The sequence below is a fragment of the Spea bombifrons genome, chromosome 11, assembly GCF_027358695.1.
Source record: "Spea bombifrons isolate aSpeBom1 chromosome 11, aSpeBom1.2.pri, whole genome shotgun sequence".
NCBI lineage: Eukaryota > Metazoa > Chordata > Amphibia > Anura > Pelobatidae > Spea > Spea bombifrons.
In genome coordinates, this window is record NC_071097.1 from 26,041,434 (window position 1) to 26,063,969 (window position 22,536).

The 22,536-nt window shown below is 37.3% G+C and overlaps 1 protein-coding gene across 2 annotated transcripts in view; it reads right to left on the reverse strand.

Moving 5' to 3' along the window:
• Positions 1–8,723: 8,723 nt before the first annotated feature.
• The window catches only part of MGMT (O-6-methylguanine-DNA methyltransferase), a 169,590-nt gene continuing 155,777 nt past the window's right edge, over positions 8,724–22,536 (reverse strand). For both annotated transcript variants that reach the window (XM_053450429.1, XM_053450428.1), the window contains exon 6: positions 8,724–9,652. In XM_053450429.1, the coding sequence (XP_053306404.1) occupies positions 9,524–9,652 (129 nt within the window). In that variant the 3' untranslated portion in view covers positions 8,724–9,523. The remainder of the gene's footprint in view (positions 9,653–22,536) is intronic.

Genomic DNA, 22,536 nt, shown 5'->3' on the forward strand with positions numbered 1-22,536 from the left:
CAGGTACATTAAAAGGCATTAAGGCTTTTTCAGACAATTCTACAATGATGACTTATGACATATAAATGGTGCCCGAATTAAACCTCACTTCCTCGCCTAAAGCAACAACAGTCCCCATTCCAGTCAGTTTCAGGATTATATAAAACAAGTTAAAAAAAAAAATTATGAGGTCTTCTAGACATCGACATCTTCAGAAAACGTTAAAAAGGACTCAGTTACTGCAGACTTTCTGATCCCAATGAGTTCTTTCAAAGCAAGTTCCATCAACCAGACTACTACAGATCCTCCTAATATCTTTCTTTAAAAAAGTCTTCTGACATTAGCCAAAACCTGGAATGTAAGTGGAAAAAGCAGACAGCGAAAAGCGTCTCATGACCTAGATATACTGCGTGTTCTCATCAGAATGGCGATGTTGAAATTAATTTCAGTAAGAGGAATACTTGTGCATAAAAAGCTGTGTATATCGGCCCTTTTTGAAGCTTCATAGCTACATGTGAAGAACTTAACAGCTCCCTGGCTCTGGTTATTCAGCCGTAGGCCGGACACATTAACGCAATCTGTGAGCCATTACAATATAGTTATTATTACAAAGGTTGTACCGTAACACCAGCCACGCCGAGCCAAAATACGTTCGGCCGAGTTCGCGCTTTTCTTTTATAAGCCAGCTACATTAAATTTATAAAATAATCCTATAAAAATAAGGTTTTTTTTCTTTTTCACAACCAACAGTAACGATTAGACGTGAATATTCCATTAAACACAAGTTAACCCCTTTGGTGTACCAGCAGTAGAAGGATTTTAAATTATTACGTGTAGGCGCGGATTTCTTTGAAGAGTGTTTATAATGCGTCCTTTAAAATACAGAACCTATTCCCGTTGCCACATCTTGCAATATAAATCCGTATACATAGATCTGTATAACAAGGTATTGTTCTCTTTCTATATAGCGCATTAGTGTCTTCAATGCCGAAGGGTCCCTCAACGTCTTGTAGAACAAAACAGCGGGGTTCTATTTTATGTGCTCTTTGTCTTACAAGATCCGAGAGCAAGTGCCAGCTTAAATATGCTATACTTATTTAAACACACAGAGGGAGACCAGTGAATGAAGGAGTAAAAAAAAAAATGAAATAAATGTTTCTGTGCACGCTTTATAAAAGCGCATTCATTGATACAAACAAGATTAATTTGTTTTTCAGGTCCACTAACTTATATAAATAAGGTTATATACCTATAAAGAAAATATTTAACAATAAAGAATTGTACTAAGCAGGCACGTTTTAAGTGTTTCTACCTTAGGACGACTTATTTTAAAGGAAAAGTAATTCTTTCGCAATTAAGCACCGTATTTTTTTCATTTTAGAAGAACGTTTGCCAATTTAATTTCTACAGTTGCACATATATATATAAAATGTATTATTCCACTTTTTTTTTACTTGACATAATAAATAGGAGCAATACTTCCCAAGCCTGGGACTCTTTTTAGGCTTTTTATAGATCGGGTCTTAATAATTTAGAGCGTATGAATTCTCAAACAAAAAGAATGAACGTAGGGTACCTGGTAGACTTTTGGGAAAGTAATTTAATATGCTAATATCAGAATTCCTGAATTTAAAAATAGATCCGCTTTATAGCATTAAAATGCCACAAAGGAAAATAAATACTCGCACCTATTCTTATCCAAGAACCAGCTTAATAAAAGTTTGTTGGCCTTTTGTGCAAACCACTCTGCAGAGACCGATTCGTACATCTTATAAACTTCACAAAGGTTATTTTATTCTGTAATTGAAGTATTCTACAAAGGAATACGAAACATACACAGCCGACGTTCCTATAGCAGAGGTTTCCCTTCCTTAGAGCAGTAACGTGAACGGTTTGAAGATATCAGTACAAGCGTCTCAGTCTCTAAAATAATGAAATATCGTAAGGAAAATGTTCTAACGTTTGCAAAGTGATGTTGTAAAGGACTATTATTTTAATGTGTTGCGTGCCCGACAAGCACCATGTAGGTTAATGTACTTGCAGTATATTAACACAATCACTTTTTGACCACACTGGGAATGCATCCCAAGGCAGTTGAACTTTAATCGAGTGAAATTCTGCAAAAAGAACTAATACCAGATGTACTTTATAACCCTTTGTTTTCCCTATGTTGTTTTTTAAGAAACCACTTAAAGATGCTTACTTGTCTACCAAGCCAACTTTAACCCAAAGTCGTTAAGGGGTTTAGATGATCAAAGTTGATCTTGTACTTAAAAAAAAAAGACAACAAATAAAAACACAAGCTTTACTTAAAAGGTTAACAAACAATGATAATGAAAAGTACTGTATGAAATCGATCTTAATTACTGTCCACAAGGTTTTTTTTCCAGTGGATTTTTTTCTTGGTCAATGTAAAAAAACAAAAAAAAAAAGCATTAATGAGAAACTTTGAAGGCTCGTTAACGATATCCTTTCATCAATCAAAAGCACTGTCAGTGGATTGCGTTCATGTCAATTTTCACCTCCCGGCACTGCTACCATTTCTTGCTTTCTTGTGCACTCTTTTGCTAATATATAGACCCCTGTCTGGGCAGACTTGAAGCTGATGGAGCCCAGACATTCTCCATCTGTCTACAGCTGGTGCCACTTGGTCCAGAACTCTTTGGACTAATTCCCTGAGTCACTTAAAGACATATCAGTACCTGCAGTTTCTCCAAGCTCCGGTCTGTGCTTTTAACTGCCACCTAACACGTTACTTCACACAGTCCCGGGGCTGTTCTGGATCAGCACTTTTGCGCAGAGTTCAATTTTAAACCCAATTGTTGAAAAAAAAAATGATAAAACAAAGAAAATTTAAAAAATGGCTTCCTAGATACTGAGAACAATGGGAAACATAAGAGCTTGTTCAGAATTTGACAAAGTTCCAGTTAACCCTTTGTTTTAAACTCTAGGCTATATCTCTCCATCTTGCCTTTTTAAAGGGAAGTAAATATACAGTGTACTTTATTTTTTATCTTTTTAAAATTGCAAGTATAATGTACACAGTTGGACTTAAATAAACATATAAAGCAATATGTTCTTCACATGAAGTTTTACTTTTTGTAAGAAATAGAACCAATACCTAAGTTAGTTCTTAAATCAGTGCACAAGAATATGTGGGTACTTCTTCGATACCAAGAACCACAAAGAAAATACACTAATCAACAAATCCAAATCTTTTTTGTCTAATCAATTATATTTATAATCTGCATGTGTCATTAATCGCAGTGAAATCTGCAGAACAAATAAATAAAGATATTTTATAGATTATGCATACTGTATATAAAATGTTACTATGGGTAACAGTTACGAGGGCAAACGTTAAAAAATAAAGTCATTATTGCTAAACATGGAAAAAAATATTTTCCCATGAAATATGCCAGCTGTTATATATATTATCGTACTAACCCCCAGACCTACATTCAGTGTGGATGAGGTTAACAAAGAAACATAGAATTTGACGGCAGATAAGAACTGTTCAGCCCATCTAGTCTGCCCATTTTTCCTGATGTAAGGGTTTTAAACCCCTATCAGTCTTTGGTCAGGTCTTATAGTGAGGATAGCTACCTATCCCATACATGTTTAAATTCCCTCTCTTTATCAGCCCCCCACCTATTCTGATGGGAGACGGTTCCATTTATCTACCATCCTCTCACCAAAGTAGCACATCCTTACTTTACATCTAAGCCTCTGGCCCTCTAGTTTTAAGCTATGTCCTCTTGTTCTAATAAGCTCCCATTCGTGTACGTTGCAAAACCCCTTTAGGTATTTAAATGTCCACTTGAACCCCCATCTTCTTTCCTCCAAGCCGTACATATTAAGATACTTTAACTTTTCCTGATAATTTCTGTCCTGCAAACCACTTACAATTTTTGTAGCCCTTCTCTGAACTCTCTCCAATGTGTCAATATTCTTCTGGAGATGGGCTCTCCAGAACTGTAATCCAACCTGCTTAAGTGCAGTTTCCATCGCTAAATCCGTATGGTACTAGCAGAACGGCCAAAGGTAGACTGTCCAATATTAACCTTTGTGGGCAATACCAACTAAGCCCAACATGAAATGCAGAACAAATGTGTGGACCGGTTAAATCCAGTCACAATAATTAAAGGGTGAAGATTTTCCTTAAGGCTATCTAGGGTTAATCTTAGGGTCCTATGAATCTCACATTTTGGACTGAATCAAAAATCAGGACAAGGCATTTGAAATCAATTGAACCCTAAAGCGAATCAGTTTATTAGACATTAAACCTTGGATCAATTTGTTAGAAGGTCTCCCTGACCTATCACCTCCTCCTAAGATACATAAACACATAACATATATATATATATATATATATTTAACTTCTAAACCACCTCGCCTCCTTCTCACCACCCCGAATTGTCAGGCCTCACCGCCACCTTCTCCTCCTCTTCACCCCTACCTCATCACCACCTCCCTATCCTCCTCACCGCCACCATATCCTTGCGGTGCATGGGGTGATGGGTTGGAGGCTGCCCTGCCTTCTCGTAGCCACACATCAGTAGCGTAGCTGGATGTTCTCTTCATGCTGATTCAAAACATAGCTGTAGAATACGATGACGCTATATGAATCAATAAATAATAATCTCAAAACTGTCTAGTTTAAAGCAAATCGAATACAAACCTTTGTGTAATATTTTGTGTTTCAAACCTGAATGGGAACCTTCTAGATGAGATTAAGTAGGACCCCATGCTTAAATCTCATCTATAAGGTTTCCACACACTAAGCTATATAAAATATCAATATAAAAATGGTTCTTTGGAGAAAAAAAGACATGCTTATGAAATGGTAAACAAGCTTCTTGTTCAGAGCTTTGTGATGCAACCTGGGTCACTCTTGGACCGCAGCAGGTTAAAGACTACATTTCATGTTGTGATTTAAGTTCATTTATTTGATATGTATTCCATACGGCCTGAAAATAGCATGTGAATCTCCGACAAGCCATAACACTTTCACATCAATGCAGCTGAAATATCCTATCTCATTTTAATAGCGCCGGAATGTACGGTCAGTAATATTCTCCATTGTTTAGCAAAGCCCCAGCCACTTACAGTCCTAGATAAGTCCGTTCGGAATGACTGACAGTGTGTACAATAGCGCGGAATAGAAGCATTTTCAACGCGAGTGGATTTCATGTGGGGATCTTACAGGAATTACTGCTAAATCCATCTGTGTAATTCTTCGAGGATTTTAATATTCTTGCATGATTCTTACCAAGCAATTACTCTGGGATATAAATCTCACATCCCACCTCTATGCTTTAAGTTATCAGAGTTCACTTTAAGCAGATTTTCTCAGCTAGCGCACGCATGCTATCTACCACAAAGAACGCCTGCTTGACATGAGGCCCTGTTAATTGAAATATTTATGCGTGTTAGAATCATGTCATATTACACCCGGGCCAATGCCTATAACAGGGAATTTAGAGCTTTAAGTGAAAGTCATAAGTGCAGGGCTGGAATCCCTATGAAGCACATTAAGCATGCGGGTAAAGTTCCACTGATTTATGGCAATTGGGAGGGACTTACCAGCTCCGCTCATTCTCTCACTCCTGTTGTAGCCTGGATTTTGTCCGTGATCTAACGAGTGCCAGACAACCTAAATTGTATTTTCCCCTTTGTTAGCCAATAGGGGACGCATGTTATCTTCATGTATATTTCTTTTTTAAAAAAAGCTTCATGTTAGTATGCCCCATACTTTGAGCCTTACCCCCGTCGGGTTTAATGGTACCCCATGAATTATAGGATTTTACACTAGACCTTCCTGCTTCTTCTCTGTTGATCCATACCTCTCTATACTGCCAATGCGTTATGCACTTCTATACCCCATATATACAAAGCATTTTATTTGTTTAAGGGTAATGTCAGCCTTTGTGCATAGATTCACCATGGATGTATATCTGGCAGTGCTTCTCCGAACAGCAATGTTGGAAACAAGTGATGGGACCCTGCATGTACCATATTTGTTAATGTTTCGAACCCCCCCTGGCAATGAGTATCAGGCATATCTTAGTGTTCCGGATTCTACACGCCCAATACACCTAATCTTCTTACAATCGACATACTTGGGAACGAGACAGGAGTCCACAGGGACATCTGTAGGGCCTTGGCTATGGGTATAAAACCTATGAAAGAACTTACCAGGAAATCCTTAGATTCTTACCAGTACCATATCTACACAATATAACTTAAGCTTAACACACACAATGGTGCCAACTTCACATACCAGCTAAAAATTGTTGAGGATCTTTCTTTTTTTGCTTTCCCTGTTTAACCCCAACATCCTTTCTAGAGTAAAAATATTAAATTCCAATAAATGGCTAAATACTAGAACTTCTAAACAGCAAACTTGATAAGAATCATTTTTGACACTTAGCAGACATATAGCATTTCATCTGATGATGTCTGTGCCGATAGGAATATTTTTTTCTTTTTTGTTGACCGGATCCTTTATAGATTTTACCTTCTATGTTCAAGGGCGTCTTGTTGCAAATCTTGCGCCGCCAAAATAAATATTATTTTTTTTTAAATCTTTCATTTTCTTACTCTCTGGAAATGGGCTAAAACAGCATGTGTTGGTATTAGATGCTGCAGAACCAGCTGTCGTGCCTGGCTGCACAGTGTCTCGGTGTCAGCAGTTCAAAGAGCTGCAAGACTGAATGGAGGGGAAACTTGATAGGTCAGTGGAACCCAATTCCAAGTCAAAGGAACATAGCTCTCATGAGTATTTTTTCTAATTTGGGACATTTTTATTTGTTTTATGGCACCATTATTGTAGACTTGTTTTGTGATAAATGTACCCGCAAGCACAACAAACTTTAAACTTTACATTCCACAATTTGTAACATATATAATAATAATATAATGATATATAATAATATATATTATAAATTATTCATTAATTTGTATAGATAATATATATATATATATATATATATATATATATATATATATATATATATTTGGATCAGTTACCAGGTTGCCTGTTGATATATGACATTGAACTATTATAAAGAACTTCTGCACAATTTGGGTATTTTTATATGTTTTGGTCAAGTTCCTTCTGGATAGCTTGCTTGCTTGAGTATTGTCATACACACCTTTTGTTTCAGTAAATCCAAATTGTTATAGGCACTATTTGTTCTTTTGACCTTTTGTACAGCGCTGCTGTATATAGTGGCGCTATATAAATGTATAAATAACAATTTTAGTTCCTGCATCCTGGTATAACAACCATTCTCCTAATATCATGTGATTAGATACTGCATGAAGTGAAACAAATATTCAGCGCTCTCTTTGTCGATCTAAAAAACATACAACAAAAAGATGCATAATGGTAATTTGGTAACAAAGTCGTGTTCAATTTGGGAAAATGACAAAACATGAGACTGGAGCACTGCCCGGTTCCTAAAACATGTTGTACTTTCCAAAGCAACACTACACTTCCAAGGCCCTCCCGGATTCTTTCTCGGGCATTGAATGATTATGTATTGATTTTATAGCGCCATCATATTCCGCAGCGCTGTACAAAGGGTAAACAGCAGTGCCTCAAATAGTAATTTTGCACCTACCGAAACAAAATACGCAGAGGGAATACTTCTTCGTAGAAGTTTCACCCTCTCAATGCAATACTGCTGAGGATCAAGACATCATATAAGGAAATTATTAGCAGAGAAAAGGAAAATGCTAACGTTGCACCGACGAAGCAGTGCGGTTTCCCCCTTCTCTTTTAAATAGACCCCCATGAGGTTGCTATGTCCTAACACCCTTTCATTAGTGGTCGCACGGCTCACACTTTGGGCATCATTAACAATCCTTGTGATAACCGGCAAAGAAAGGCCATTCTTCATCTTTTCCCGACTACAGATCCTTTCAGAATATGGATGCGGGAGCAGGGCTGTAATAGCAGCCGACAGCTCATTCCTGAGGCAGGCTGTCTGAAGCAGCGCAAATAATGCACGCATTCTGACAGCGCTCTTCATTTCGAAATTTCATTCTTAAAACAGTAACGAAAAAATGTGGTGAATGAGCATTTTCTAAACACGCTGTAATTCTTCTAATCTAGGCTGCCCTCTATTGAAAATAAATGGTCTGAACGTTCCGAGTGTCGTATAACAGCTTCCAGTCAATGCTAGTGTATTGTCGGATGTTGTTACGCCGATGACTTATGTTAAATGATCGAAAGGTATATTTTATTATTGGAAAATAGTCAGAATCTAGAGGGCCAGAGGCTTAAGTGTAAGGTATGGATGTTTTACTTTACTGAGAGGGCGGTAGATAAATGGAACAGCCTCCCAGCTGAAGTGGCAGAGCCTAATACAGTAACAGAATGTAAACATGTGTATGGATAGGGATACGGCTATTCTGAATTTAAAATGAGTCTTTAAAGCAAGAAAATATGGGCAGACTAGACGGGCCAAAACGTTCTTATCTGCCCTCCGATTCTATGTTTCTATAAATAGCAAATCACATAACATTAACGTTTTACTTTTTTACATAATTTTTGGTTTATAGAACACTTTTAAGTACCATAAATGCTATGTGTACTTAGGCCAATATATATATATATTTATATCTCAATCTACACCCACACAGAAAAAACACAGTTATAACAAACAGATTTATTTTGCAAACAAAGATAAGCGCATGTATATATATATTATGTTTATATATATATATATATATATATATATATGTCTTGTTAAATTGTTTATTTTCCATAACTAGCATACAACGAGTAAATGCTGCTTTTATCATCAGGGGAAAAAAAGGCCAAAATATACAGGAAACCCAAAATTGTTATTTTTATATTTTTCAACATCTACAAAGAAGTAAGCGTGGGGAAAAAAATATCTTAACAACTAGCCGTTTCCTTGAATAATAATCGGCGTCTTTTTTTTCTATGCCAACAAACTTATGTAAAACATTGTTTTCGATACTAAAACATCAAAGGGTAGGTGGGGATGTTGGACGCCATCGTTGGCAAAGCTAGAGGTTTTGAAGGCTACGAGCTAGCCGGGAATAGGGAGGTGTGCGCTACGTATTATTCTGCTTTCAATAACGCATGGCGGTACACAGAGCTGGCGATCCCTTCGTCGCGCCAGATGCTCGCGTACAGGGGCAGTTGAGCCTCGCATTGTATCATACCCCCCCACTCTCCCTTGCTTTAATGGGCATTAAATATAGGACAAAACAGGACAGCAGATAGGAACAAAACACAAGCGCGGTCTGCTGTACTCATTCTGCTGTGAAATGCGAAAACAAGAAAGGGCACACAAGCTGCATCCCTCAGGACACATCCGGGTTTTTTAATATAGTAGTGCCACCGCGCATTCAACTTTGGATGTTGTATTATATTTATATGTCACTCAAATATTTACCATTTCCCGCATTCTAGTGCGCCATTTGAAAGCTTAAAGAATGCTACGCCGGGTTAGATGAGCCTCGGCCGCTCCAGGTGAAGAGCAATTTGAAAGAGCGGAATCGTTCACATTTCTTTCAGTAGCTTCTCGTGAGCCAAAAGCCAGGGTTTCAGTTGGTTCGCTTTACCGCTGCCGTAGTTGCCGACGCTTCCGTCGCTGCAAATCACCCTGTGGCACGGTATTATAATCGGGATCTGAAATAAATCCAAAGTATTTGTCATTAAAACCCACCCACAAAAGCAACATGAATTAATAAAAAAGTCAATATTGTAGAGAAAATTATATTAAAGGGGACCTTAAAGGAGAAGTCCCAAGGAAAAAAAGTCTCCTTGAGAAAAAGATATAGTGACATTTACAGAAAACTATTTTTTTCTCATTTTGTTCCAATGTCCTCTTTATCTCCAGACCTGGAGGCCGTCATCGTCTGTCGTGATATTTTGGGTGACTTTCCCTGCTCCAACACTACACTGAGCTGATTCTTTATGGCGATGCTAATGAAGTCCACTCCACCATAGACTTTCATTAGTAAGAGTGTCAGACAGGGTGATTAAGACTAAGCCATTCTATTGTTTACCGCAAGCAGTATGCTCTAGTAGATTGAGCTAAAATAACAGTAAATTATGTAAAAACTAGAACTGTTTTAATAGCACAATATTTTTTTAGATTTTAAATTATATAACATACAATAATGCATATGGTTCGAAAATACTGTTTCTTCTTAAATATCTGCTACATTTGAAAAAGAAAAATATATACAAATATTAGGATTTAGAACTATTTGAGAAATCCCATAGTATAGTATAGTATGGAATAGTACATTAGAGTATATGTGGATTAGATTTTTAATAATATGTGTCATGGAACTTTTTACACCATAAAGATTTAGTAATTCTGCATTTTTTACTCAAATTCCGGTCTATTTTTTTCCCTAGAAGCCTGGAAAGAAGTAGATCCATACTTTGAGACCCAAAAGAGGTTGTTTTCTGTTTGCACCAAAAAAAATAATGACAAATGATTGCTATAGCGAGATCATTGGGATCATCATAATTTCTATCATAAAACCTGTATGATTCCTCTAGCACGACATTGTGTTAAAAACAAACTCAGGAGAGCGCCGATAATCTACAGCTCCATGTTGATACCTCTATTCACACTTAAAGCAGGTTTTGTAACCAATGATTTTCACCTAAAGCGCTGTATTTTTTTTTTTACTTCTTAACAGTCCTCTCTAAATGACACCATCTGGTGCCCGGACCTCCTATGGAATATAACAAAGAATTTAGTGCCGCACCTATGATTTCCTTGTAAAACCTGCAAATTATGACCACCTGTTCATTATTATAAGAAATCTAGGTAAGCCCAAGCAGCAGATTTCTTTATAATATGTCTTAAAAGACAGACTTTCGGTGGACAGAGGGTTGGAGACCAAAAGAAAAGAAATAACACACCGTTGTGCCTGCAGACTCATTAGTTACTCCCCACCCAGAGAAGTCTTCGAAGGCTTCCGAGTCTTAATTTACGCAAAAAAAAAAAAACAACCTCTTTGAGCTCCTGACGGGTAACAATTGTATTGAATTTGCACCATCATTTTGCACTTAAGGGTTAATCCCTTGCAATGTATATGGAACCCCCCTGAAATTAGTATTAGAAATTTACTTGCAAAATAATAAACCCTTTTAGCCTTCAACAAAATAATGACTCTTTATTATCATCCAGATGCTGTTCTGGGGAGATCTAATAACGTAATAGGGCTTGTTTAACCCTTTGGATGCCAGAGGGGCCTGCAAGAGATATACTTTATCCTCAGCTGTTAACAATACATAATTCTAACTGGAGGCAGCTCACGTAAAGGGATCTATGCATCTATTGCCGAAAAGTCCCTTTAAATTAGAAAAATCCCGTCATTTTTCCCGCTGGAGTGTCCATTTAATGTAAGTTTCTGTGTAAAATGTAGATATTTTTATGTCAAAGATCCTCTGCTCCCAAAGAATTCTTTTAAAAAAGTTGCAGAACTATTTGATGTCAATGGCAAACTATAAAGCAGAAATATTTATTTGTCCTTTCTTTTCTAGTAGTTTACGTTCATAAATCGACTCGATGACCATTTTAATCTGGGATGAAAATTAAATTTACCAGAAACCAACATTATGAAAAATGTATCCTGCAGGACAATGATGATTTATAACACAGAGCTTGAGTTACATTTTTTATAAGCAATCCCTGTTAGAGGGGAGGTTGGTCAGCGTCATCTAGATCGCATTGAATCTGACATCTACCAAAAATATACTTTGTATATGTTCTGGATTAAAACAATGATCCAGCCATTAAATATATATCTACTGTCTGTGGAAATAACACAAGAATGTAAGCGAGGGAAGGCTATAGACTTCCAATTGAGTTAATAATTGAGTAGAAACAGGTTTATTTTGGCCTAAGTTGAAAAGGTCAGCCAAGTTCAGGCCAAATAGATGTTAATCCTATCTCACAATCCTGCTTAGAGCTTTGTGGTCCCAGTTCAGCTGCATCTTCATTCGCCCCGTTATCAATTGATGTAATGGATTTTTACAGCTTCCAACCACTTTTGTAACGTACGGGAGATAATAAAAAGGTACAAACAGGCGTGCTTCTCTGATAGGGCTCTATGAGAAAAGGCTTCTTCCCAGAATAGTTATGAAAGGGGATCAGCTACATGATACATAGACTAATATACATGTCAGCAGAGACAAGAAGAACCATATTTATACAGAATCATGTCATTTTGTTATTTAGTGTATAAATATGAAGTGATATACTGATGATAGACCACTAGTGACCATGAATGCTTGAGGACTCTTGACCCATCTCTGACTCTTGTCGAGACAGGACACACACTCTAGATTTTGCATTGATCAATCCAGGTGAGATTAATTATTTATATATATATATATAGTGACAAGGCTGTTCAACCGGACCCTTCTGAGATCTTTTAATGTGTGCAGTTCTTACGATATATATATATATATACCTTTTTCACCCTGTATACTTGTTCTTAGTTGTGCTGTGGTAGTCATACAATACTGTACATTGTATAAGCGCTGCTTTACTAAGCCACCTTGTATACTGAATGCGTGTCTGTCATTAGAAATGCAAGAATGTCCATCTATACATTGAATATAGATGAAAAGTATCTCAGTGTTCTACAGACACATAACTCACAATCGCTGATCTATAAACAACAGAAAAATGTTCTTATTGAGTAACTTCTGTCAATTAAAGAATTTACTCCATCATAATAAAGCAGTCATAAAAAGCCTTAAGAGAGACCTTCCCCCACTCACGCCCCGCACAACACCTCTAAACCAAAAGTGCCCCCTTTGGCCGGCGAAGTTGGAAGGTGTGGATTTATATCTGCATTGAAACCTAATAAGTGTCGCATTGTCGTTCTTTACTGCACATAAAAAATCCTGTGCCATATGTTTCAAGGACGCAAAACTTTGAATCTTTTAATCTGACTAATGCTCATTCACCAGTCTAATAGCTGGACACAGCATGTATACATTTCTCGGGGAGGAATAATGGAGCCCTGTGTATGGCAGGAAGCTCTGTGCACAGAGGACACTGAACATAAGAATTTTGTTTCCGAAGAAATATAGTATTCTGCACTCACTCATGATAACGATACGGCTAACTGACACGAGTGATTGATGAGCCTGATATGAGTAAGGTCCAAAATATGTTATATAATGGGGAGGGGGAGATAAAAAGTACCCAGAGGCATCAGTAAGTATGTCATACCGGTGCACGCGGAGACTGTAACAGTTGTAGACCATGTTCAAAAAGCAGTTAAATAACATCTGCATTTGTATTAGAATCACCTTGCGTATTTTAATAGCGCTGTCATTTCAGGTATCACTGAAAACAGCATTCCTTGGTAACCCTCAGGGGCAACTAAAGTTTAAAGGACCCTATAAAAAAACGCTAAAACATTTAAATGTTCATAAAGTAAAAGTAAGACACAATCGTTAGTTATTTACTAAAATGGGATATGCAGGAGAGCTGACATTCCAACTTATCTCATATCCTTTATGCATTATGAAGGGGTCAATGCCTGTTGATGTGGGGGGGATTTCTTGAACATTGCCTCTGAACTATGCATTATGAAGGGTCTGCTTAGCCCTTTAGAAACTTGCTACGGTTGGTTGTTCATAATGCACAGTAAAATGGGAAAGCACATCTCTCATACAAACCTCTTCTTTAGTGAATAACCTCCACTGTGACTATTTGAGACACCTTTTCAGTTTGCACCTAGAACCCCATTGATCGATACGGATCCTAAAATAATTAGCTCAATCTATGCTTGCTTTATAGAAGACTGCCGCACATGTCCTCACCAGGATTAGTCTCCAATTGTAACATTATATGAGTCATTACATAATTATATATTACACATCTGTCTAAATGAACAAACTGGCCAGATCCCAACCAATGCGACATACGGCTCATAAAATCTTCTCGCTTTTAGGATATATATATTGAGATGCAAAATGTGATCAACATGTCAATGTGAGTTAAGTTCTCAGAAGGTTTTTCTTTCTTTAGAAGAAAAGTCTAGAAAACGTTTTAATGAAATCATGAATTTTAATAATAATCTTGCTCATTACTAAATGCTTACAATACATATAGAAATATATAGACACTATCACATCCACATTGTAATCCAACAATAACAAGAGGTTGCACTGCTTGATAAATCCCAACATAAATCACATGCAAATAATTCATTGGTATTAATTGCGCACCCAGGGTGTTCAGACCTGGCGTTTGCTGCCACTCAATTTATAAAAAATGTAACTTACTTCATTTATACATTACTACAACACTAGAATTGATTGCATTGTGAATCTGCATGGCTTTGTAATTCTCGATTGTAAATTCTCAGATTTTTTAGACCAAAAAATGTACACATTTTTGTCATATGTCAAGGATATCTTCACAGTTTGAAATATATAGAGTGCGCTTATAAGGGTCGATTTCTTCATGTATTAATGTTTTTTCTATTTAACCCTGATCTGAGCTCTTCAGATACCAGTGTTCCATTCACGGTTCCACACGGAACTCAGTAAAAGGGCCAATAGCCCTGGATACCCCACACTTGGGTTCACAGATTCTCTCCATTCTATGAAGTGAGGATTATTTTAAATAATGCCTAATGCTACCCAAAACAGTTTCAGGTTTATTTATGAAAAACATTAAATGGCGAAAGTTACTTTTATGGCCGGCATTGTTCTCTGTACCTTAGAGGGAAAGGCATGGAAGACATCCTAAAGCATCATCACCGTTAAACCCTGCTCTGAGGAACCTCAAAGAGGTTCTAGCCTCAGATCACAATAAATGTAGTAAATGACTGCTGAGGCACATGGAAACCCTTTCCACTGTAGAAACTAAAGACATAGAGGAGTATTTCTAATTTTCCAGACTGTTGTTTTATGTGTATATAGTGTTTATACTGTGGTTGCACACAAGCACTGTACAGTAAAGCAAGACATTGGCGATAAAAAGGTTGTGGACATCAGATCACAGTTTCTGGAACACTGCAGTTTCAAAGAAATCAGGACCCTTGCTTGTTCAAAGTTTTAATTTAAACCAAATGTAAACAATACAACCAAACATTGAACGCTCTTGTTCTAAGAACCAAAATAACGAAGATTTAAATTAAGATGTATTCAGGTTCCTCAAGACATGATACCTAGTGTTCTAAGTTAATCCAACAAGCGTGACATGCTCCCGGGAACAGGAACCTTCCTTCTCCATGACATGCAGCATTCAGATGGTTAACTGTGCTCTGATGGGCTTGTGGCAGCAACACCAATACAGCAAAAGGTAAATGGGCTCTTATATGCAAGAAGTGCATTGAGAAAAAAAAACAAAGAAAAGAGAGGAAAGCGGAGCGGACATGGATCAGGCACAGCTAGAACGTAGAGTGAATGGCTAATTAGTGACAAATTGCTCAGGCACCGAGACAGTGAGAACTGTAACAAATGTAAACTCTATAACTGGGCACAATAATTGCTTGTAATAGTCACTTAAACGATGTACGCTCTCAGCCAAGACTAATAGTAAAGCTTATTTTGAGCAAGATGAAACGGAACTACAGTATCTAAAATAGGAGAGAGAAAATAAAGCAATCAAGCATATTTTTTGCAGCTTTGACAAATATGTTACCCCGATATGCTACTCTAATATTGTATACTGAAGCTAAATTGACTCAGTGGGCAGGGGTTTAATATTGAAGGAATTTGGCTGGTTAATTTTGTGTACTGTCAATATCAATGTTATTGGCAATTTTGTATTTTCCGTTTTTGTAACAGCACTATGAAATCTGCTTTGATCTCTATAAATAAAATGCAATGTAATGTAATCTGGTTATAACCAAAAAGTTTGAGAACAACTCAACCGAGAATAAACAGCTGTTTAATAGCCTGTCCTACAGAGTGCCCTGGCTCAAGAAACATCACAAGTTTGAGCTCACTTGTGTCTTTACAGGAAAAATCTCCATCAACACATCAGTCTGATCATGCCCACAAGAGTAGACCAGATGAGAGAATTTCTTCTGCGTGAAGGGGCCATCAAATCCAGAAGTATGTTTCGGCCTTCGTAGGCCTCATTGGTGGGGTCTGGTTGATATCCATCTAGGCATAAGTCAGAAAAGGTCCACTGAGGAGGCTCATGGTTCCAGAGTGCCCTGGTGTGATCTGATATGCTCGGTGTGTCAAAGAGGAACCTTTGAGCGGAGATCAATGTATCCCAGAAGAAGAGAGACACCCTTGGAACCAAAGAACCATTTTTACCCTCCAACCACTTCCCCCTTAGGTTGAGCCCTTGGGTTTGACAACCTTGGGACTTACTGGTGATCAACCTGGAACCACAAGTTGCCCCCTCAATCTTGTAGCTGGATAGAGGTTGAATATTTACTGAGGCAAAGGGTCAGGTTAGGAAAATCAAATAAAAGAATGATAAAACCAAGGTCAGAATTCTAGATAGCAGGAGCAGTCAGACACCAACATAGTTACAACAGGAACTAGATAAACAACAATGCACTGATACTGGACATAGGCAGGGCCATCCAAGGGGACAGTATGTGCTGGCTACAAAAACAACAAATGTCTAAAACATTGAGCAGCTGCAGCTGATACTCTGATTACTCTGATACTCCACAGGTGTGGGATCCCTTGGTTAGAGTACAGCAAAAAGCCTCTTGGTCTGAGCAATCTGAAACAAAAGTCTCTCGTGGTGAGTCTGCAGCATTTAGGACTTGCCACCAGAGGGTCCAGAGTTCAACTATGACCGGGAACCGTGACAGAATCTGACTAATACGTTGATGGAGATTTTCCCTCTGTAATGACCCAAGTGAGCGAAAACTTGAGACATTCCCGAGCAAGGGTGTGCTGTAAGGCAGGCTATGAAGAGGCTCTCTTCATTGAGTTGATTTCAAACTTCTTTGCATGTTATAGTTATAAATGTATTGACCATTTTAAAGGTGAACTTGTTATCTAAAATCCAACTAAGCGTTATCAATTTTGACTTTTGAGCCAAATGGGTAAACGAACGACATCAAACTGGGGAGTTTCATGTAAAATAGTGCATTTACAAAAGTGTTTGGATGTATTCATACAAATCAGTGGAAAAAGATTGTGTTCGTTTCGACAGTCCTTTAAAACACTATTTAGCTTTTCAAGGAAGGTGTTCTGATATCCGAGGCACACAGTTCTAAATGTTCATTAACTAATAAAATTATTCCACATAACTGGGTTAAGCTAAAAAAAATTCAATCTTCATTAGTTAGTTCCTGTATAGAATTTGAGCTTTACAAGTCTGTCAGAATACACAGAGGAAATCACAGATGAAGATTCTTCCTAACAATATTGATCTATTTTATAATCACAAAAACTCAGGGGTGTACCATACCGCTGTTCTATAATCAGATTCTGCAAACTAACACATCATTTTGAGTGAATTATATTAGTAATTTGTGACCCCAATTACAAAATTATTTCTAAAATCAATCAGGTAAAACACAAGGTAATTGTTACATACAATATTAAAGATAATTGTGATAAATAAATTGAGGAAAAATGAATTTTTTTTTTCCAACTTGATATTTCAAAGAACATAACAGGTTGATGAATTTTGTATTCACCCTAAAGTTACCTCATTTTCAGTTAAGTTTGAGATGTAACAGTGAAATATTTTAAGGTAGTTGCCATGGGGACATGGTCAAAAGAATTAAAGGTTTTGTTTCATTGTAACATATACAGGTTGTCTTGGTAACATTAAAGTGAACCAGAAACAGGAAGTGTTTGCTGGAAATGTTCTGTAACTTCACAGAAATGCGATACTTGATATTATTTTGCCACCAATACCACAATGACATTATTTTGGAATGCCGAGTTTGGTAATAGCTAATGTGACTTTTAGATTTCACTGCCCTGGAATGGAGGGATTAACTTTTCTGCATAGAAGAATTGTCTTGAGAAACATATAGGCATGATTCCCCAAGGAAAGTGGTCTACTGAAGAGGAAAAAATACTACTAAGTGTCATTAGCTGCAATCTGGGCCCCACTATCAGATTAGTCAAAGGAGAAGAAATGTATGAACGCCTTAAACTGCTTTTTCAAATAGTTACAAAGTCTTGAGCCTTCTGATTAGTAAGGAAAGTCACTGAATAGTTCCGTACACCCAAAAGTTGACCTAAACAGAGAGAATGTAGAGATATAGAGAGAAGGGAAGGTCTGGAGCCTCAAACAGACTATTAACTATGAACTTTACCAACAAGAGCCCCTTTTCCACAGATGCAGGCTTTGGATGCTGGGGCCTGGAAACTAAGATGAAGGCCTGGCTCCACAACAACCAAGAGTAGCCAAAAGGGCCAGGTGTAGTACACTTGTAGGCCAGAACTAAGATGAGGTCTGGTACACAAGAAACTCCTAGCACAAGGTGATCCCAGGGTACATGGATGAAGTTTATAGAGGAGGCAATAACACACTGCTCTAAAGACTGTATATGAATTGGCACAAAGAGGCAACATCACACTCTTACTGGAGACAGAAACTCACAAGAAGAAACAGGAATAATTATGTGTGGGACTGCGTTTGTGTTAAACATGACTCTGCAGCAGGTGTCGTGAAAAAGATATGTCAGTGTATTGGGGCGCAAGTCCTAGGAGGAGAATACCTGAGAAAAAGAGACTATCCTAATCACTTTCTTCTTTCGGTTGTGGAACATTCCCATGTCACCATTTGTGTGTTTAATTTTCTAACTGATAACTCACCAAGTCCTCGCCTTCCATGGACTCCTGTATCTTGCAGGCCATAATTATCTCAACCCTTATGACTGAAAGCATTAAAATTAGGCCTATATTTTGCACCAAAAAATATGTTGTATACTGAACAAATAATAATGGCAAAGATGGCAACGATAACATAAATTGACAAAGTGTCTATACACATTTACTAATCTCCATGACAAATATTACAGCCCATGGTGAATATGGGCATGAAATGCATGTATGTATGCATTTATACCTACACACACGTAGCATATATATATATATATATATATATATATATATATGACAGCAGATGGAACCTGCCGATAAAGAATATGGAGATATATATATGTGTGTGTGTCTTAAAATACTAGGTAATATATAGAGAATTAAAATAAGTCACCCAACCAATTTCTCTTAAATATTAAATGAATATGAATGTAATGAGAAATGTTACTTTGATTGTAAAAAAAAAAATCATAGCAATGCAGATGTGGGAACGGAAAATTGTAACCAACCTTAAACCGCAGGGAAGTTATTAAATAAGGTAATATACAGGACAAAAGATTTGTAATTTTAAAATATTAAACACAGTTTAGTTCAGTATACGTCTGGTGCAAATATTCAGTCTGCTAAAACAATTAAACTTACTAAAATTTATTACAGCCCTAAGGCCGTTTTAAGGTAATATTACCCTACCTCTCTATTTGAAAGTCTTTGCTGCATAAAATGTAATTTTTATCAATATTCTAGGAGCTGCAATATTAAAGCTGCATTGAAACCCTCACGCTGTGAAATCTAATTCAGCCAATACATGAATCCATCATTTACAAGCCTCTGTTATTTTTTTTAAATACTATAAAAACTCCCAAACCCATAGATTTGTCTTGAACAAAAATAACATGAAGGAGCTTTTCAATCAATACTGGAATCCTTCTGATTCTAGAACTTGCTGCATATTTTCTTCAGCTTTGCATTTTGCTCTTCTGGGTTGCAGCCCACAAGGGACGGCGCTTGCTTTCACTTGTAGCCTCATCAATACCTAAATCCTGGTGAACAAGTGACACAGAGAAGCTGTAATCAATAGTTCCCTGTGCGTATTTTTCTTCTGGTCATATGGTTCAGCACTACTGACAGAAGTGACACTTAGAACATGATGCTAAATCTTTATCAAGAGCCTTCTGGGTGAGTGGCAGAACAAAAGTAAGGGTGGTCATTAAAGCTCATGGCAATCTGTGAATCAACTAACTCGACAATAGCGGCATTGTTTCCGATACGAGGAGAAAAAAAAAAAAGAAGTATGGAGATCTATCCACATTGTGTATTGATTGGCTTTGAACAACGTTTAGCTAGTGCTGAGATTTAAACAGAATGGTGTTCAGCTCTGGAACCGAGCTTGTTAAGATTTTACAGTTTGATGCAGCTGAAAGTGACCATCCTGTTACTATGGTTGATGGAGTGTGCTCCATGAAAGAACTGTCAAAGCTTTCATAGTCTACATCAGCAGCACCCTAATGGAGACAGCTGGGGGAAAAAAGTTGATACTGTTATTAGAAAGACCTTTTTTCCATTTGTTATTATTATTATTATTATATTGCTGTCCAAACAGAGTGCTAAAAGTTGAAGAGATACCATAACCTCCTCTAGTAAAGATCAGATTTTATTAAATAGATGCTTTAAAGCATATTAAAGTACTTTAGGGGAAAAACATGCCTTTAGTATGAGCTACATCTCCAACAGCCACTCAGCAGCAAAAAGGCTTTCTCATTTAACCCAGCGGGAGCGTTCTCTGTGCATGGACTTCTCGTACACATCTCCTACATGTGTATATAACGGCTTGATCGTCCCTTAATAGAACCTCCTTGTCATTGATACAACCACCACACTACCTCTCACCTTTCTCTGGGCCTTATGTTTGTCACTCCATTCCCTCAAGATTGTAAACTTGCGAGCAGGGCTCTCTCCACCTAATGTATCGGTTTGTCTTAGTCTGTCAATTCTCGTCTTGTCAGACCTCTTGAATTTATGTATTGTATTAAGCGCTGCGTAAATTGTTGGCGCTATATAAATAAAAGATAATAATAATAATAATAATATCAGTGGCACACCTTGTACTTTGCAATGTTTTCCCGGGAAGAAAGATGTAATCAAACACAACCTAAATATGGTTATTATTTGGTTAATATAAGGGTCCACCAAAGCTGTCTTAAGTTAACCCCTTAAGGACAATGGGCGGTCCCTAAACCCATTGAAAACAATGCATTTTGAGCCCATACATGTACGGGCTTTGTCATTAAGGGGTTTAAAGAATAATTGTTTACGAAAGCCTTGGACTAAGCAGGCATTGGTTTTCTCCCATATGCTTTTTTGGATCCTCCTATACAATTCTAATGAGATGTTTAATTGAACTTTATGGGTACCCTTTGAGGCCAGCAGACCTCACAATCAATCTCAAGTGCTGTAAACTATTTGAAGTTTTTGTTGAAAAAGGTGAGACACTCTGCATGTCCTTGGCATAATTTAAAAAAAAAGACACCGCATCTCCTGCCTGCTGCTGGCACCTTTTCCACCTTCTCATAAAGTTGAAGGTCACTGTATGAATTATGTGGAGCAAAAAAACTACAAAGTCAAACTTGTAGACTACGTACACCAGGAATTGAGTATCACCCTGACAACACTTGACAGAAAATATGGATTTTCAGCTATTTTGAACAAAAGAAAAAAAAAAACGCGTATTTTGTCCTTGCATTTCAATCTGGCAATAAGCGATGATAAATGTATGTGACTGTTGTTTTAATTGTGCTAAGTGTATCTTCAACCTCGTAACCCATACTCTCACGACAACTCCCATCTGCTGAAACACATGGTCAAAGAATGGAATGACTGGTAACATAAAAGAAACGTAATACCTTAATTACCTAGCTGTGCTTAACTGCCTCGGAGCTGAAAATGAATCACAGCTTGAGTCTTTTAGATTTTGCTTTTCTAGGAGGATCTAGAACATTCTGTTGTGGCGACACATTTATTCTCGTTTACTCTCATGTTGCATGCATTGTTTCCAGTGTTAATCTAACGTCAGCGGCGTGTTCCCTATGAAGAAGTTTCTAATCCAGACAGTTCACTTCATTAAATAGATTCCCTCACCTCCCCCTGTATGTTACAGAGCCTCTCTTTTGTCCTCATTCTTTCAAAGTCTCAAAAACAGACTAAATATACTCTTTTTTTCTACTTTGTACTTTGCATTATTTCCACACTAGAAAAAGTTTTTTAAACTGTTTTTCATTACCATGTGGATACAAATTAACTCCTTAATGACAAAGCCCGTACATGTACGGGCTCAAAATGCATTGTTTTCAATGGGTTTAGGGACCACCCATTGTCCTTAAGGGGTTAATTGTTTCATGTTTGGCTTTTCCATTTACAAATGGAATTTTCAGCGATACATAGAGGATTTTTTTTACTTTGTCTTTAAAAAGCTATCAGAATTTCTAAATGCAGTTATATTGGAAATACGGTCTTCAGAGAACAGAGAGAATGGTAATAATATGGTGACCCAGTTACTGATGGCGAGCAGACTTAAATATTTCAGGTTACAAAGAGCAAGAGAAAATGAATGGACTGAACCTTAGAGAAATTAGAGGAAGAGGGGCAAGATCTACAAGCGGTTTATGAATTAATTTAATTTGAGGCCAAAAATGACACTAAAAGTAAGGATTATCACTGTGTAAGAGTTGCTCAATTATAATGCAGTCACTCTAAAGGCCTGGACTGGC